This window comes from Ovis canadensis, chromosome 8 (assembly GCF_042477335.2).
Source record: "Ovis canadensis isolate MfBH-ARS-UI-01 breed Bighorn chromosome 8, ARS-UI_OviCan_v2, whole genome shotgun sequence".
NCBI classification, from domain to species: domain Eukaryota; kingdom Metazoa; phylum Chordata; class Mammalia; order Artiodactyla; family Bovidae; genus Ovis; species Ovis canadensis.
Window position 1 is genome coordinate 13,130,738 of NC_091252.1, and position 19,442 is coordinate 13,150,179.

General features: G+C 39.3%; 1 protein-coding gene across 2 annotated transcripts in view; it reads left to right on the forward strand.

Annotated features, from left to right (window-relative positions):
- SENP6 (SUMO specific peptidase 6) overlaps positions 1-19,442 on the forward strand; it is a 132,433-nt gene that overhangs the window by 14,956 nt on the left and 98,035 nt on the right. For both annotated transcript variants that reach the window (XM_069598028.1, XM_069598027.1), the window contains one exon: positions 19,101-19,194. In XM_069598028.1, the coding sequence (XP_069454129.1) occupies positions 19,101-19,194 (94 nt within the window). The remainder of the gene's footprint in view (positions 1-19,100; positions 19,195-19,442) is intronic.

The window sequence follows — 19,442 nt, forward strand, 5'->3', positions numbered from 1 at the left end:
CAAGCAGTGCTGCCAATTTAGCAAGAAGGCAGTTACAGATAATGCATAAGCAAATGAGGGTGGCTGTGTGCCAGTAAAACTTTCATGGACACTGAAATTTGAATTTTATATGATTTTCTTGTAACATGAAACATCTTTCTTGTTTGAGTCGTTGTTTTTCCCCACTGAAGTGAAAGTGTTAGTCCGTCAGTAATATCCGACTTTTTGCAACCCCATGGACTGTACGTAGCCTGTCAGACTCCTCTGTCCATGGAATTCTCCAGGCAAGAATACTGGAGTGGGTAGCCATTCCCTTCTCCAGGGGATCTTCCCTAACCCAGGAAATGAAACTGGGTCTCCTGTATTGCAGGTGGAGTCTTTACTATATGAGCCACCAGGGAAGAGTGTTTTAAAAATGTAAAAGCCATATTCTTAGCTCATGGGCCTTGTAAAATCAAGCAGCAGGCCAGAGTTGGCTGGGCCATACTTTGTTTACATCTGATCTAGAGTGTTTCTTAGCATTGGAATTATTGGGTCATGTATGATTTCAGCTTCACCCTAGATACTGCCAAATTGATCACCAAAGTGCTTTCCCTAGCACTTTTTAAGACTTCCTGTTTATATACATCATCACCCACTTAATAATGTTGGATGTTCTAGTTTTTGCCAGTCTGGAGGAGTTTATTGGATGGTGATTTGAATTTGTAATGCCCATGTTTTAGTGAGGTTGAGTATCTTTATTGCTGTATTTAAAAAATTTACTCATTGTTCATGCAGTGTTAAAATATTGAGTGCCAACCTAGAGTTAATCCCTGTTGTGTTCGCTTGTGGTGCTTGAGTAAACTAAAAAGGTATTCTATGAGTTTCTTTTTGTTTTTTAGGTTAATTTGTGTGTATTTCCTCTCTTCTTAATTGCTCATGTCTTCCACACATTTTGTTTTCTGTTGGAATGTTGGAGTTCTTTATATAGTCTGGGTAGTAAACCTTGGTTGAATTACATGTATTGAGCATACATCTTATAAAATTACTGCTTATTTTTTAATGCATGGAATAATTTTATGAGCACATTTTAAAAATAGTGTTTTTTTTTTTTTCTTAATGTCTTGCAGTTTTTGTGATACATGAAATTCTTTGGTCTTATTGGTCCCTTGTATTGTAACTTTACCTTTTTTTTTTATTAATTATTGTTCATTTCTTCGGTTATTATTGTAGCAGAGTGATAAGCTATCCAGGCTGGGGTAACAGAATTTGAAAATCTATTTTAGTGTATCTATTTCTTACGTTTTCTTTACATTTAAAAAAGGTTTTTAAAAAGTTTTCATTAAATACTTCCGAATCTGATAGTGGGGTTAATATCCAGAATATAAAAGGAACTCATAAAACTCAGTAGCAAAACCTCCAAATAATTGAACCAAAAATAGATAAAGGACTTGAACAGACATTTTTTCCAAAGAAGGCCTACAAATGGACAACAGATACATGAAAAGGTGCTTAGCATCACTAATTACTAGGAAAATGTGAATCAAGCCACCATAAGATATCACCTTATGCCTTGTAGAATGATTATCATGAAACCATGGTAACCATGCATTGAAGTTGGGATTGTAAGATTGGTACAGCCCCTGTGGAAAACAGTATGGAGGTGCTTCAGGAGATTAAAAGCACCGCTCTCTTCTGATCCAGGAATTCTACTTACATGAATATATTTAAAGGAAACGAAAATACTATATTGAAGAGGTATCTGTGCCCCCAATTGGTAGCAATGTTGTTCATAATAGCCGAGACATGGAAACAATCTTAAGTGTCCATCAGTGGATGGAGATGTGGAGATATATACAGTGGAATATTATTTAGACGTGAAAAGAAATCCTGCCGTATGTGAGAACGTGGGTGGACCCTGAGATCATTTTGCTTAGTGAACAAGAATACTGTGTGATCCCACTTATATGTGTTATCTTAAAAAAAAAAAAAAGGCTTAAAACGAAACGAAAAAATCCCAAACTCAAAAAAAAGATCAGATGTGTGGATTCCAGAGGTAGGGCAAGGGAGGTAGGGGACTTGGATGAGGGTGGTCCAAGGTCCAAACTTCCAGTTTTAGGATAGATAAGTACTGGGGTTGTAATGTAAAAAATTATGGATGGTTATAGATAGTAGTCCTCTATGACATAATTGTTGTTCAGTCACTCAGTCTGTGTCTGACTCTGCGACCCCATGGACCTCAGCATACCGGGTTTCCCTGTCCTTCAGTATATCCTGGAGTTTGCTCAACTCACGTGCGTTGAGTCAGTGATGCCATATAGTCATCTCATCCTCTGTTGTCATCTCCTCCTCCGGCCTTCAGTCTTTCCCAGCATCAGGGTCTTTTCCAGTGAGTCGGCTCTTCACATCAGGTGGCCAAAATATTGGAGCTTCAGCATCAGTCTTTAAAATGAATATTCAGGACTGATTTCCTTTAGGATTGCCTGGTTTGATCTCCTTGCTGTCCAGAGGGCTTTCAAGAGTCTTCTCTAGCACCACAAAGGTGTCAGTTCTTTGGCACTCAGCCTTTTTTATTGTCCAGTACTCACATCCATACATGACTACTGGAAAACCCATAGCTTTGACTAGACAGACCTTTGTTTGAAAAGTAATGTCTCTGCTTTTTAATATGCTGTCCAGATTTGTCATAGCTTTTCTTCCAAGGAGCAGGTGTCTTTGAATTTCATGGCTGCAGTCACCATCTGCAGTGATTTTGGAGCCCCCAAAATAAAAAGTCTGTCACTGTTTCCATTGTTTTCCCATCTATTTGCCATGAAGTGATAGGATATGCTATGATCTTTGTTTTCTGAATATTGAGTTTTAAGCAAGCTTTTTCACTCTCCTTTTACCTTCATCAAGAGGCTGTTTAATTCCTCTTCACAGTCTACCATAAGGGTGGTGTCATCTGCATATCTGAGGTTATGGATATTTCTCCCGGCAGTCTTCATTCCATCTTGTGCTTCATCCAGCCCGGCGTTTCTCATGATGTACTCTGTATAGAAGTTAAATAAGCAGGGTGACAATAAACAGCCTTGATGTACCCCTTTCCCAATTTGGAACCAGTCCATTGTTCCATGTCTGGTTCAAACTGTTGCTTTTTGACCTGCAAACAGGTTTGTCCAGAGGCAGGTGAGGTAGTCTGGTATTCACATCTCTTGAAGAATTTTCCAGTTTTTTGTGATCCACACAGTCAGGCTTCAGCGTAGTCAGTGAATCAGAAGTAGATGTTTTTCTGGAACTCTCTTGCTTTTTTGATGATCCAGCGGATGTTAGCAATTTGATCTCTGGTTCCTCTGCCTTTTCTAAATCCAGCTTGTACATCTGGATGTTATTGGTTCACGTACTGTTGAAGCCTGGCTTGAAGGATTTTGAGCATGACCTTGCTAGCATGTGAAATAAGTGCAATTGTGTGGTAGTTTGACTTGTTTAGAAGTTAAAGTAAATCCTAAGAGTTCTCATCACAAGGAAAGACACTTTCTTCGTTTTCTTCTTTCTCTCTCTTCCTTTTCTTCTTTATTTCATCTGTATGAGATGATAGTTGTTAACTGAGCATATTATGGTAATTATTTCACAGTATATTTAAGTCAAGTCATGCTGTACACCCTGAACTTACACAGTGTTGTTCAGTTATAACTCAGTGAAGCTGGACGGGAATGAACCTAGAGTCTGTCATGCAGAGGGAAGGACGTCAGAAAGAGCAAAACAGATATCACATATAAACGCATATATGTGGAATATATATGCATTCCACATATATCTATATATGTAGAATCTAGAAAAACGGTACTGCTGCTGCTGCTGCTAAGTCGCTTCAGTCGTGTCCGACTCTGCGACCCCATAGATGGCAGCCCACCAGGCTCCCCGTCCCTGGGATTCGCCAGGCAAGAACACTGGAGTGGGTTGCCATTTCCTTCTCCAAAGGGTGAAAGTGAAAAGTGAAAGTGAAGTCGCTCAGTCATGTCCGACTCTTCGTGACCACTTGGACTGCAGCCCACCAGGCTCCTCTGCCAATGGGAGTTTCCAGGCAAGAGTACTGGAATGGATTGCCATTGCCTTCTCCAGAAAAATGATACAGATGAGCTGATTTCTAGAGCAGGAGTAGAGATGTAGACATGGTGAACAGACGTGGACACGGGGTGGGTGGGGGGATTAGTTGGGAGCATTGGCATGTATACATTACCATGTGTGAAATCCCAGCTAGTGGGAGCCTGCTGTAAAGCATAGGAAACTCAGCTCTATGCTCTGTGATGACCGAGAGAGGTGGGATGGGGGTGGGGAAGGGAGGTTTATGAAGGGGGGATATATTTTACGTATAGTTGATTCACTTCCCTGCACAGCAGAAACTGACATAACATTGTAAAGCAATTATATTCCAATAAAAAATAAAACCGGGCAGGACTGCCTGCAAAAGGTTTACTTTTTTTTTTTTACTCTTTTTTTAAAGAGAAGTTTTAGGTTCTCAGCAAAGTTGAGAGAGGAAGGTACAGAGATTTGCTGTATACCTCCCACCCCAACACATGCATAGCCTTCACCAGTTTCAACATCTCTTACCAGAGTGGTATGTCTGCTGCAACTGATAACCCTCCACTGACACTTCATCATCTCTCAAAAGTCCATAGTTTACTTTATGGTTCACCCATAGACTATACACTGTGTGGTATAGGCTGTGAGTTTGGACAAGTGTATAATGACGTGTACCCATCTTTATTGTATCATACAGAGTATTTTCATTGCCATAAAAATCTTCATTGTTCCACCTGTTCATCCCTCCATCCCCACACCCACCCCACCCTGGCAACTGCTGACCTTTATACTGTCTCCATGGTTTTGCCTATTCACCGTGTCATCTAGGTGAAGTCATACAGTCGGTCTACTTTTCTGGGTTTTGTTTTGTTTTCACTGAGTAATAGGTGTTTAAGGTTGTTTCATCCTCCATGTCGTGTCATGACTAGGCAACTCCTTTTTTCTCCCCAAATAATATTTCATTGAATTCACCAAAGTTTATCCATCCTCCTACCTACTGAAGGATATCTTGGTTGCTTCCAAGTTTTGCCAGTTATGATGAAGCTGCTGTAAATATCTGGGTGCGGATTCAGTGTGGCTATTAGTTTTCACTCCTGTGGGTAAATACCGAGGAGCATAGTTGCTGAACCATATGGTAACAGTACATTTTGGTTTGTAGGAGACTAAACCGGTACTATCTTGTGTTCTCACCAGCAGTGAATGAGCGTCCCGGTGCCACATCCTCACAGCATTTGGTGTTAGTGTTCCAGATTTTGTCGATTTTAGTGGATGGGTAGTGGTGTCTCCTATTTTAGTTTGCATTTCCCTTATGACATACGATGTGAAGAGTTTTTTCATATGCTCATTTGCCATGTCTGTATCTTCTTTGGTGAGGTGTCTGTTAAGGTCTTTGACTTATTTTGTAATCAGGTTGTTTTTTTTAAATCATTGAGTTCTATGTATATTTTGGGTAAAGTCCTTTATCAGATTTGTAGTTTTGCAGATATTTTCTCCCACTCTGTGGCTTGTTTTCTGGTTTTCTTGACAGAGCAGAAGTTTTAATTGTAATGAAGTCCAGTTTATCAATTCTTTCTTTTGTGGATTATACCTTTCGTGTTTTAGCTAAAGAGTCATCTCCATACCAGCTAGATTTTCTCCTATGTTATCTTCTAGGAGTTTTTTAGTTGTGTATTTTACACTTAGGTCTGTGATGCATTTTGAATTAGTTTTTTTTTGCTTTACTTTTTGTGAGAGGCGTAAGGTCTGTGTCTAGATTCATTACTTTGCATGTGAACGTGCAGTTGTTCCAGCACCATTTTTCAAAAAGATTGTCTTTTGCTCTGTTGTGTTGCCTTTCCACCCTTGACAAACAACAGTTGACTGTATTTATGTGGCTCTCTTCTGGGCTCTATGCTTTTCCACTGATTGACGTGTTCTTTTGCCAGTACTACCGTGACTTGATTATTGTGCCTTTATAAGTCTTGAAGTCAGGTGGTGTCTGTTCTCCAGATTTGTTCTTAAACATTGTGATTGGGCTTCCCTGGTAACTCAGTGGTAAAGAATTCAGCTGTAATGCAGGAGATACAGGTTTGATCCCTGGGTTGGGAAGATCCACTGAAGAAGGAAATGGCAACCCGCTCCAGTATTCTTGGCTGGGAAATCCCATGATTAGAGGAGCCTGGTGGGCTACAGTCGGGGTCGCAAAAAGAGTCAGACTAAGCGAACATTGTGATGGCTATTCTGAATCTTCTTCCTTTCCATATAAACTTTAGAATCAGTTTCTTAACATTCATAAAATAACTTGTGAAAACTTTGACTGCAGTTGTGTTGAATTTATAAAGTTAGAAAGAACTGACATCTTGATGGTATTGAATCTTCGCATCTGTGAACACAAAATATCTCTCCATTTTATTTAAGTTTTGTTTCATTTCATCCATCAGAGTTTTGTAGTTTCCCCTGTGTAGATTTTGTATGTATTTTGTTAGCTTTATAGCTAAGTATTTCATTTTTGGGGTGCTAATGTCAGTGTTAATTGTGTTTTTAATTTCACATTCACCTTGCTCATTATTGGTATATAGGAAAGTGTAATTTTTTTGTATTAACCTTGTATCCTGCAGCTTTACTGTATTTGCTTTTTAGTTCCAAGAGGGTGGTGGTGTTTCTTTTTTTGAGTGATTTGGATTTTCTACCTAGATGATCATGTCATCTGCAAACAAAGTTTTATTTCTTTCTTCCCTATCTGTAAATACAACACAGAAGATATATAATCAAATACCTTGTTTATATTATTTTCAGCAAACTATTACTTGCTACTGGAAATAAGAAAAATTGAAGTTTTAATTTTATCTTCACTTATTCCTTCTCGATAGTCTTTCTTTATAAACATTCAGATTTCTAACCTAACATCATTTTTCTTCCCTCTGAAGAACTTAAAAAAATTTTTTTTGCAAAACAGCAGCATGTTCTCTAGGGCTTCTTTCAGCATCACCTGCCCACCCCTCCCCCATCCTATGTCTTCCTGTGGTTTGAAAATGATATGCCTATGTCGACTAAAAAGATGCACAGTGTGAGAGCTGTGAGTTAAGTTTTGTTTGAGGCTAAATGACGACTGTAGCCTGGGAGACAGCACCTCAGACAGCTCTGAGAGACTGATCCAAAGCGGTAGTGGGGGAAGTTCAGCGTATAAGATTTTGCTGAAAAGGGAGTTCAGCGCAATCAAGTGCTTATTTTATGAAAGGTTTTCCGCTAGTCACAAGGAGCTGATGTCACCATGAAGGGGATTTAGTGCTTTTCTAGATATGAGGAGATGCAAGGACTTGGATCATGAAATCAGTTCCTAAAAGTACCTTTGTCTGAAGATCTGTTACACCGGGTTCCCTGGAGCACAGAGTGCCTTGCTCTCCACCCTGGACTCTCCTCGGTGGTGCTGAAGGTCAGCAGCTACAGCAGCACAGGGTTCAGTCTCTGCAGAGGCAGGTGGCACAGGCCCTCGTTGTTTGGTTGCTGGCAGATGTTCTTGGCAAGTGCCAATATGTAGCTGACACCTTGGTGTAGTTTTTAGATTTATTCTGCCTCAGAACTTCCTGGATCTGTGGTTTGCTGTCTGATGTTAATTTGTGGAAATTCTCGCTCTTTTATTGTTTCAAATATTTTTCTGTTCCTTCCTTTATTCTCCTTCTAGTATTTCTCTTAAACGTAGGTTACACCTTTTGTACTTCTCCCACAACCCTTGGGCATTGTTTCTTTTTTCTCCCCCTTCAGTCAGTTCTCTTTGGCTTCCCTGATTGCTCAGTTGGTAAAGAATCCGCCTGCAAAAGCAGGAGACCCTGGTTTGATTCCTGGGTCGGGAAGATCCGCTGGAGAAGGAAATGGCAACCCACTCCAGTATTCTTGGGCTTCCCTTGTGGCTCAGCTGGTAAAGAATCTGCCTGGAATGTGGGAGACCTGGGTTTGATACCTGGGTTGGGAAGATCCCCCGGGGCAGGGAAAGGCTACCCACTCCAGTATTCTGGCCTGGAGAGCTCCATGGACTGTGTAGTCCATGGGGGTCACAAAGAGTTGGACACGACTGAGCGACTTTCACTTTCCCTTTCATTGATATAGTCAAGTTCAGACATTCTTTCCTTAACTGTGTCCAGTCTACTAGTAAGCTCATCAGAGGCATCTTTCCTTTCTGTTACATATTTTTATTTCTAGCATTAATTTTTGGTTCTTAGGATTTTCGCCTCTGCTTACGTTGCAGAGGTCTTAATTTGTTAATTAGCTGTCTGCTGTACTGTCTGCTGTGACCATTAGAGCCCTTAGCAGAGTAAGCGCAGTTGTTTAACTTTCCAGCTTGATAATTCCAGCATCCATGCCATGTCTGCCCTGATGCTTGTTTTATCACATCGCATTGTGTTTTTTGCCTTTTAGTATGTCTTAATGATTTTTTTTCCTGATACCTGGACATGATATACCAGGTAAAAGGAACTACAGGTTTTCAGGTAAGAGGAAGCATTCTGCAGCCCTGGGATTGGGTCTGATCTTCAGGTCCATGAGCCTAGGCCTCTAAACTGTGAACTTTACATGTGTTTCTCAGTGTTTTTCTCTACTCTTAGGTGGGACGGGATGGCTAGAATGGGCTGGTGTTGGGTATCTCCCTTCTCCCAGCAGGAGTTGTGTCAGTTTAATAAAACTTTTGTAGGTTAGGCTCTTTCTTACCCCTGAGGCCTTGTTGAGAAGAGTCCTCTCTTGCATTTCAAAATGGTTCCTTTTTCCCTTTCCCAGATGGAAGGGGAGGGTGGGGTGGGAGTGGATTTTTCTCCAGTGTTTACTGGGAGAACCTGGTCAAGCTCCTGAAGGCGAAACTCACGAGAGTGGGACCCCCTGTTACGACTGGGTGCCTCTGGAGTTTTAATCCTCAGACATGTAAATACTGAACCTCCAACAGTTCGTCAATTTACAGTTGAGACTTTCCTACCAAGATACTTGTGGTAGTTGTAAGGTTAGTAGAAGTAATTTTCATTTGCCCTTAACTTATTTCTCCAAGTATTGATATTTACCATCATTGCTTTATTGTATTCTCTCTCTAACTGTATATGTTTATATATGCTTACTTTTTTTCCCCTGAACTATTTGAAAGTAAATTTCAGGCACACTGCTCATTACCCCAACTTATGTCATTGTCTTGCCTCTTCTTCATGTTTGTTGAGCTATAGATCCTCTTAAATCACTACAGTGTAGTTACCAAAATCAGAAAATTAACACTAATATAATACTATTATCTAATCTACAGAGTTTATTTCAATTTTTACTAGTTGACCTAAAATGTTCTTTTAGGAAAAAGAAAAATTCTGATTCCGGGTCCAATTTAGGATCAGTTCAGTTCAGTCGCGTCCAACTCTTTGTGACCCCATGAATCGCAGCACGCCAGGCCTCCCTGTTCATCACCATCTCCCAGAGTTCACTGAGACTCATGTCCATCGAGTCCGTGATGCCATCCAGCCATCTCATCCTCTGTCGTCCCCTTCTCCTCCTGCCCCCAATCCCTCCCAGCATCAGAGTTTTTTCCAATGAGTCAACTCTTCGCATGAGGTGGCCAAAGTACTGGAGTTTCAGCTTTAGCATCATTCCTTCCAAAGAAATCCCAGGGTTGATCTCCTTCAGAATGGACTGGTTGGATCTCCTTGCAGTCTAAGGGACTCTCAAGATCTTCTCCAACACCACAGTTTTGGTGCTCAGCCTTCTTCACAGTCCAACTCTCACATCCATACATGACCACTGGAAAAACCATAGCTTTGACTAGACGGACCTTAGTCGGCAAAGTAATGTCTCTGCTTTTGAATATGCTATCTAGGTTGGTCATAGCTTTCCCTCCAAGGAGTAAGTGTCTTTTAATTTCATGGCTGCAGTCACCATCTGGAGTGATTCTGGAGCCCCAAAAAATAAAGTCTGACACTGTTTTCACTGTTTCCCCACCTATTTCCCATGAAGTGATGGGACCAAATGCCATAATCTTCGTTTTCTGAATGTTGAGCTTTAGGCCAACTTTTTCACTCTCCTCTTTCACTTTCATCAAGAGGCTTTTTAGTTCCTCTTCACTTTCTGCCATAAAGGTGGTGTCATCTGCATATCTGAGGTTATTGATATTTCTCCCGGCAATCTTGATTCCAGCTTGTGCTTCTTCCAGTCCAGCGTTTGTCATGATGTACTCTGCATAGAAGTTAAATAAGCAGGGTGACAATATACAGCCTTGATGTACTCCTTTTCCTCTTTGGAACCAGTCTGTTGTTCCATGTCCAGTTCTAACTGTTGCTTCCTGACCTGCATACAGATTTCTTAAGAGGCAGGTCAGGTGGTCTGGTATTCCCATCTCTTTCAGAATTTTCCACAGTTTCTTGTGATCCACACAGTCAAAGGCTTTGGCATAGTCAAGAAAGCAGAAATAGATGTTTTTCTGGAACTCACTTACTGCATTTATTAGTCATGTTTCTTGTGTCTTTTTTAATCTGGAAGAGTATTCCAGTCTTTGTCTCTCTTTACATTGACATGTTTAACATATGTGGGTGTGCATTCAGTCTCTCAGTCATGTCCCACTCTTTGCAACCCCATCAAGCTCCTCTCTCCATGGGATTCTCCAGACAACACTACTGGAATGAGCAGGCATTCCTTTCTCCAGGGAATTTTCCCAACCCAGGGATCAACCCCGGGTCTCCTGCATTGCAGGCAGATTCTTCTGAACAGTTTGCCATTTCTGCTCCAGGGGGATCTTCCTGACCCAGGGATGGAACTTGCATCCTGCATTAGGTGGATTTTTTACCACTACACCACCTGGGAAGCATAAACCTTCCAGTTATTTTGTACTTTGAGTTTGTCTAATGCTTCCTCATGATTAGATTTAGGTTATGCATTTTTGTAAGTAATGCCACAGTAATTACTTACTTTCATTGATATTCTCAATGAGCTTCTGTCCTGTTTACTGGTGAAATTATCTTTGATGACTTAGTTAAGATGGTTTTTGCCGGGTTTCTCCACTGAAAGGTACTATGTTCTCCTTTGTAATTAATATCCTGTGGGGAACTACTTTGAGACAATATAACAACATATGTCTTACCAGATTTCACCCTTAGTATTAGCTTCTTTCCATTTATTAGTTTCAGCATTCCTTGATGATGCCTGCTTTAATCAGTTTTTATTATAATGTTCCCCAAATTATGATTTTCCAGTTGTATCCTTCTTCTATATTTGTTAATTCACATTCTACTAAATACTTGTTCTTTTTTTTAAAAAAAGTCAGATTTTCTTCTTACCTTCAGATACCTGTGCCTCCAGCTTCTTAGCTCTTCTGGGGCTGTGTACATGAAGAAGTTTGCTTCTTGTTTGCTTTCCTCACCTCTTGCAGACATCGTCTGCCCTTGCCATGCTGTGCCAGCTAGGACCTTCACTACATAGTTACAGAACTGTTCATGCTGCTTATGGCAGGGGAAAAGTTACAGTGTTTTCCAAAGGGTTTTGTGCAGTAGTTACTCTTTTCTTTTTATTCCTTCTATACTCAGTTTGCTGAGTTTTTATTTTGTGAATTACATTCATGATTTTCAAATGTGAACTTGCTTTTAGAATAAACGCTACTTGGTTGTAATATATTATTATCGCTGTATTTGATTTACTGTTATCTTATTTAGAGTTAGATATCTGTCTACATGAGAGCATGTTCTCATGGCATTTTCCTTCCTTAAATGTTAGTATCAGGTTTGGGATAGAGTCTTCTGACTTCATAAAATGAGCTGCAAAATGTTCCTTTTTAAAAAATTTGTTCTTCTGGAAAAGTCTAGATCTATTTGTTGGTATTTCTTAAAAGCTTGAAAGAAATTATGGGAGAAGCCTTCTGTGTCTGAATTTTTCTTTTCAAAAAGATTTGTAATAATTCAGTTATCTTTTATTGATAGCAGTGTTCAAAGTTTTTTTCTTTTGTCAGTTTGGTAATATTTGTGCCCTCACAAGTGTTTCTTTCTTTCTGTAGACAAACTGAATCAGTTCCTATGCATCCATCAGACTTCATCTTTCATCAGTTTAGGTACATCAGGCATCTGCTGTTATCTTCTTTCTGGGTTCTTTCTGTTCTTATAGATTTCTAATTTTCCCCTTTCTTTTCATTACTGTCCTTTTAATGGAGGTGCATGGAGAAAAATGCAGTATTTAATTTATGTTGCTTAACGGAGATCTCTCTTTAGCCTTTATATTTCCTTTAATTTTGTAAATAGAATGCAGTGTATGTAATTTTCCACTCTGATTATTATGAGTGTCAACCATAACAGGACAGCAGAGTGCTGATACTCAAGAATTTCTGAGGGTTCAAAGTTTTTTTCCTTAGTGCAAGTTGCTCTAAAATTTATGTTTTTAGAATTTGCTTGTTTTTTATAATTTATTTTGTTCTAATTGGCAATCATCACTTTCATTAGGTTATTTTTCTCTTTCATTAGGTTAATTTATAGGTTCTAATCTGCTGTCAATTAGGAAATGATATGATTAGACTTGTTAGAATTGTGTGTGCAGAACCCTGTTTCCTTTAGGGTGTATGCAATGTAGAAACCTCTTGGTTTTTCACTGCTTAGTGGCCTTTATGGTAACTTGCCTGGCTTTCAGTGATGGATACTAGTTGCTGCATTTGGGAGTCTTTATAGTCTAGTAATCATCAGAGTTTATTATGTTCTTCATAACCCCTTTTTAAAAAAAAACCTACAGGTTTATTTTACGTTTGGTTTCTGAATATTTTGGAGGGATAATTTTAGATTTATAGAAAAGTTTCAAAGATGTTATAGTTGCTTTGTACTGTTTACCCATCTTCCCCTAATGTTGCGAACTTAGTTAATAAAATGTTTGTAAAAAACTAGGAAATTAACAAGGGCATAAACTACAGGCTTGACTTTCTTCCGTAGGATCCAGTCCAGGACGCCACAGTGCATTTGGTCGTCGTGTCATCTTTGTCCCCTCTGATCATGTTGGTTTCTTTAATCTTTTTTTTTTTTTTTCACAACCTTAACAGTTTTAAACTGTCCTGGTCAGGATTTTCTAAAATGTTCCTCAGTTTGGGTTTATCTGATGTGTTCTCATGACAAAACTGACATGGGTTAAGTCACATTTTCATCACATCATATTAAATGTGCTGTGAATGTTGTTGTTCAGTCCCTAAGTCATGTCCAACTCTTTGCAGCCCCATGAAATGCAGCACGCCGGGCTTCCCTATCCTTCACCATCTCCTGAAGTTTGCTCAGACATTGAGTCAGTGATGCTATCCAACCATCTCATCCTCTGTTGCCCCTTTTTCCTTTTGCCTTCAATCTTTCCTAACATCAAGGTCTTTTCCAATGAGTCGGCCTTCACCTGAGGTGGCCAAAATATTGGAGCTTCAGTTTCAACATCAGTCCTTCCAATGAATATTCAGGTTGGTGTCCTTTAGGGTTGATCAGTTTGATCTCCTGGCAATCCAAGGGGCTCTCAAAAGTCTTCCAATACACAATTCAGAAGCCCAAATTCTTAGGCACTCAGCCTTCTTTATGGTCCAACTCTTACATCCATTCATGATTACTGGAGAAACCATGGCTTTGACTATACAGACCTTTGTTGGCAAAGTGATATCTCTTCTTTTTAATCTGTTGTCTAGGTTTGTCATAGGTTTCCTTCCAGGGAACAAGTGTCTTTTAATTTCATGGGTGCAGTCACCATCTGCAGTGATTTTGGAGCTCAAGATGATAAAATCTGCCACTGTTTCCACGTTTTCCCCTTCTGGTTGCCATGAAGTGGTGGGACTGAATGCCATTGATGTTCGTTTTTTGAATGTTGAGTTTTAAGCCAGCTTTTTCACTCTCTTTCACCCTAATAAAGAGGCTCTTTAGTTTCTCTCTTTTTTTACCGTTAGAATGGTATTATCTGCATATCTGAGGTTATTGATATTTCACTCAGCAACCTTGATTCCAGCTTGTGATTCATCCCACCTGGCATTTTGCACGATGTATTCTGTACATAAGTTAAATAGGCAGGGTAAGAATATACAGCCTTGACATACTCCTTTCTCAATTTTGAACCAGTCTGTTGTTCCATGTCTGGTTCTAACTTGCTTCTTGACCTGCATACAAGTTTCTCAGGAGGCAGGTAAGGTGGTCTGGTACTCGCATCTCTTTTAAGAATTTTTCACAGTTTGTTGTGATCCACACAGTCAAAGCTTTATATTTAATGAAACAAAAGTAGGTGTTTTTGTGGGATTATCTTGCTTTCTCTATAATCCAGCAAACGTTGGCAGTTTTATTTCTGGTTGCTCTGCTTTTTGTAAGCTCAGCTTGTATATCTGAAAGTTCTCAGTTCACGTATTGTTGAAGCCTAGCTTGAAGAATATGTGAACATTACTTTGCTAGCATGTGAAATGAGTACAGCTGTATGGTAGTTTGAGCATTCTTTAGCATTGCCTTTCTTTGGGATTAGAATGAAAACTGACCTTTTCCAGTCCTGTGGACATTGCTGAGTTTTCCATATTTGCTGGCATGTTGAGTGCAGGACTTTAGCAGCATCATTTTTAAGGATTCGAAATAGCTCAACTGGAATTCCATCACCTGCACTAGCTTTGTTCATAGTGATGCTTCCTAAGTCCCACTTGACTTTGCACTCCAGGATGTCTGGCTCTAGGTGAGTAAGCACACCATCACGGTAATCTGGGTCATTAAGACCTTTTCTGTACAATTCTTCAGTGTATTCTTGCCACCTCTTCCTAGGCTCTTCTCCTTCTATTGGGTCCTTACTGTTTCTGTCCTTTATTGAGCCCATCTTTGCGTGAAGTGTTTCCTTGGCATCTCCAATTTTCTTGAAGAGATCTCTAGTCTCCCATTTTTCTGTTTTCGTCTGTTTCTTTACATTGTGCGCTTAAGAAGACTTTCTTCTCTTTCCTTGCTATTCTCTCTGCGTGTTTTGGGTATATTTTTCCCTTTCTCCCTTGCCTTTTCCTTGTTCTCTTTTCTCAGCTATTTGTAAAGTCTCCTCAGACAACCACTTTGCCTTCTTGCTTTTCTTTTCTTGGGGATGGGTGGTTTTGGTCACTGCCTCCTATACAGTGTTACGAACCTCCATCCATAGTTCTTCAGACATTCTTTCCACCAGATCTAATCCCTTGAATCTATTCATCACCTCCACTGTGTAATCATAAGGGATTTGTTTTAAGTTATACCTGAAAAGCCTAGTGGTTTTCTTTACTTTTTTCAATTTAAGCCTAAGTTTTGCAATAAGGAGTTCACTTTGGACTCTTTTCTTGATTAAGAGGGCTGTTCCAATTCTTCTGAGGCATTCTTGCGCACAGTAACAGATACAGTGGCCGTCTGAATTACATGCCTGTTCCCATCCGTTCTAGTTCACTGATGCCTAAAATGTTGGTGTTCACTCTTGCCACCTCTGCTTGACCACGTCCAGTTTACCTTAGTTCATGGTCCTAACATTCCAGGTTCGAGTGCAGTATTCTTTACATTATCGGACTTTATTTTCATCCCGAGGCATATCCACAACTGTGTGTCATTTCCATTTGGCCCATCCTCTTTGTTCTTTCTGGAGCTATTTCTGCGCTCTTTCCCAGTAGCATATTGAGCACTTTCTGACCTGGGGGGCTCATCTCCAGGTGTCATATCTTTTTTTGCCTTTTCATACTGTTTGTGGGGTTTTCAAGGCAAGAATATTGAAGTGATTTGTCATTCCCTCCTCCAGTGGAAGTCGTTTTTTCAGAACTCTCCATCGTGACCTGTTCATCTTGGGTGGCCCCGCACAGCATGGCTCATAGCTTCATTGAGTTATGCAAGCGCCTTCACCAGGACAAGGCTGTGATCCATGAAGGGAATGCTATGAATAAAACATCACTTTTGATGTTAACTTTGATGTTCACTTGATACAGGTAGTGATTATCAGATTTCTTACTGTTAGTCACCTTTTTCTGAGTTGACTCTCTGGAAGTGAATTACACAGTCTGTCTCTTAAAGGTAGGGGCTTGTATATGTATTATTTGGAATTCTGTAAGGAAGATGTGTCCCTTCTCCCCATTTATTTATTTATTCAGTTATTTATATAATGAATATTTTATTAGGGGGATTATAATTCAGTACTGTTATCATTTATTTTTGTGAAAATCGTTCCACTTTTGGTGATTGGGAGGTTCTTTTAGGTTGCTCCCGAATCCTTTTGAAATTTCCCATCCTTTTTTTTAAATTTTAATTTTAATTTATTTATTTTAATTGGAGGCTAGTTACTTTACACCATCCTTTTTATAAAAAAACGCCTTCTGGCCCTACAGAATAGTCCAGACTTACCTTGTATTTTTCCTGCCTCATCCTAGAATCAATCATTTCTCCTGGGAGCTCTGGCTCCTTGTATTGGAGAATGGTATTCAGAAAATAAAATCTGGTTGTAAGCATGCTTGTTGCTACTGTAGGGTATCACTTGTAGGCTTTCTCTGGGGGCAGACCTTCAGCTCTTCGAGCCCGTGGAGCAGGGTGTCTGTGTTTGTTTCTGTATCTATTCATCTGTACGGGCATCAAATAAATATGAGTTCATACTGACACCTCTTACTCTAACCTAGCACCACTGGAATGAACAGTTCATTCCAGCTCTCCTCTCTTGCTTATTTATAACTTCTTTTACGGAAAGAAAAACTTTGCTCCTGTTATCTGCTACTTCTTTATGTATATTATACATGTAAAGAGGTTTCAGATTTGCTCATGATGACTTCTTTCCACCTACTTCATAATATTTTTGGTTGTAAACTCATATTTTTTTGAATTTTTTTCAGACATTGATGTTTTAGTTTTTTAGAGAAGATTTATATTTGATTCTGCTAGTCATTTATAAGTTTTGGTACTTATGTTTTAGCCTTTACAGTTTTTTACTGTGGGAAAATATACACAACATAAAATTTATTGTTTTAACTGCTTATAAATATACAAATGTAAATTGGCATTAAGTACATTCATAATGTTGTGCAACTATCACCACTAGCCATGTCTAGAACTTTCTCATCATCCCAGACAAAAGCTCAGTACCCATTAAAAAAAAACTACATTGTCCTCTCCCTTCAGCCCCTGGAAACCTCTATTCTACTTGCTCTCTGAATTTGCCTATTTTTAGATATATCATATAAATGGAATAATGTAATATTTGTCCTTCGGTGTCTGGCACGAGTAAAATGAAAGTGAAAGTTGCTGTTGTGTCTGACTCTTTGTGACCCCATGGACTGTAGCCCGCCAGGCTCCCCTGTCCATGTAATTCTCCAGGCACGAACACTGGAGCGGGTAGCCGTTCCCTTCTCCAGGTGATCTTCCCAACCCAGGGACCGAACCTAGGTTTCCTGCATTGCAGGCGTATTCTTTACCAGTTGAGCTACCAGGGAAGCCCTGTGAGTTAAAATGGGTAAAGCATTTTACTCCTGGTTTTCAAGGTTCATCCATGTTGTAGCATGTCAGAGTTCGTTTCTTTATAATTCAAAAAATAAGGCAAAAAAATAATCCTTTGTATGTGTATTTGTGAACACAGCACATTTTGTTTATCCGTTCATCTGCTGATGGACATTTGGGTTGTTTCCACCTTCTGACTTTTGTGAATAATGCTACTGTGAACTTTGGTGTACAAGTTTCAGAGTCCATGCTCTCAGTTGTTTCTGGGTATATTTCTAGAAGTAGGATTGCTGATCATAGAGCAGTTCTACGCTTAACTTTCTGAAGAACTGCCAAGCATTTTCCACAACGGCTGCACCATTTTATATTCCCACAGGTAATGCATAAGAGTTCCAGTTTCTCCACATCCTTACCAGCACTTACTGTTTTCTATTAAAAAAAACATAACCATCCTAACGAATGTGAAATACTATCGCATTATACTTTTGATTTGCACTTCCCTAACATCTTTGTGATATTGTGCATCTTTTCCATTTTAATTAGGGGCTTTTCTGGGCCATATAGGCTATGAGACTATTTTAATTATGGACTCTTCTGGGCCATGTAGGTTATGAAAATTCTGGTCCCAAACCTGAGTAACTATGAGCTTGTGTTGAGGTATTCCCTAAACATGAAGTGGAGGTACTCTTTATTTGTCTTTGCATGAATGCGTAGTCGCTCAGTGGCGTCCAATTCTTTATGACCCTTTGAACTGTAGCCCACCAGGCTTCTCTGTCCATGGCCTTTCCCAGGGAAGAATACCGGAGTGGGTTGCCATTTTCTTCCTCTAGGAGATCTTCCTGACCCAGGGATCAAACATGTGTCTCCTGCATTGCTGGTGGATTCTTTACCAGCTGAGCCATCAGGGAAGCCCTGTTTGTCTTTAGTTCAATCCTGGAACCCAGAACCAACAGCATGATACTGTAATTATCCCCCCCCTCCCACCTGTCTCTTTCTTGAGTAAGTCTCTTTCTTGTCTGCACTAGTTCAGCCAGTGGGATTGTTGCCCTTCTGGTCTTCAGGCTGACCTTTCATCTTGCTGGGCCCCTCAGAAGTGATCTTCCCAAGCTCTAGGCCTCAGGGTTTTGTTATGTGGCTCCAAAACAAATGCCACCTTCAGAACTTCAATTATTTCTCAGGTTCCCACTGTCTAGTTGTTTATGGCTTTAGGATATTTCAGGCATGCATTTATATGATTTTAATCTCATAGTTAAGCATGTTTGGTGTTCTTATTTGGAGAGGTTTGTTGAACATTGAGCTCTCCCTGATTCTAACCCCAAAAACCTTGGTTTGTTTCTTTTAAAGGCTGGTGGTCTGGATTTAGTTCTCATTAATAAGGCAAGCAAATTAAGTGACTAATTTCTGGAACCAGTGATCAAATATGGAGATACAGGGTTGATTTTTATGTATTTCATACATATTCATACGTTCCTGTCCACATTTTTTATTATATTTTACTGAATTTGAGCTTTTTTCTATAGCACATTCACACATATGGTCAAGTGTATGAACAGATTTTAATGTGTTCTTTTTCTCTTAGAGACGGTAGGCAAAAGGCAAACAAATTAAAAGAAAATCTTGACTAAAAGAATTTGGCAAATGCTCAATTTTATTTTATATTGAATAGCTCTATTAATGAATACTTATCTGAGTTTGTTTTTATTTCAGCTTTGGCTAGATCAGAATCTAAAAGAGATGGAGGTTTTAAAAATAATTGGAGCTTTGATCATGGAGAAGAAAGTGAAGGAGATACAGATAAAGAGTAAGAATTTTTTTTACCCCCTCAGATATTTTATAAGAATGAAACTTTTCATTAGAAAAACAATTTATATTCCACGGAAATAGTTTTAAAAGTATGATATTCTTAGAAAATATTGACTTACAGTAGCATTAAGGAAAGAAAAAGCAATTGTTTTATTGGTAAATAATTATGTGGTTATATTTCTTCATCTTTTGCAATGTATAAATATGTACATATTATAAAGGTAATCTTATAATTAAAAGTTGACC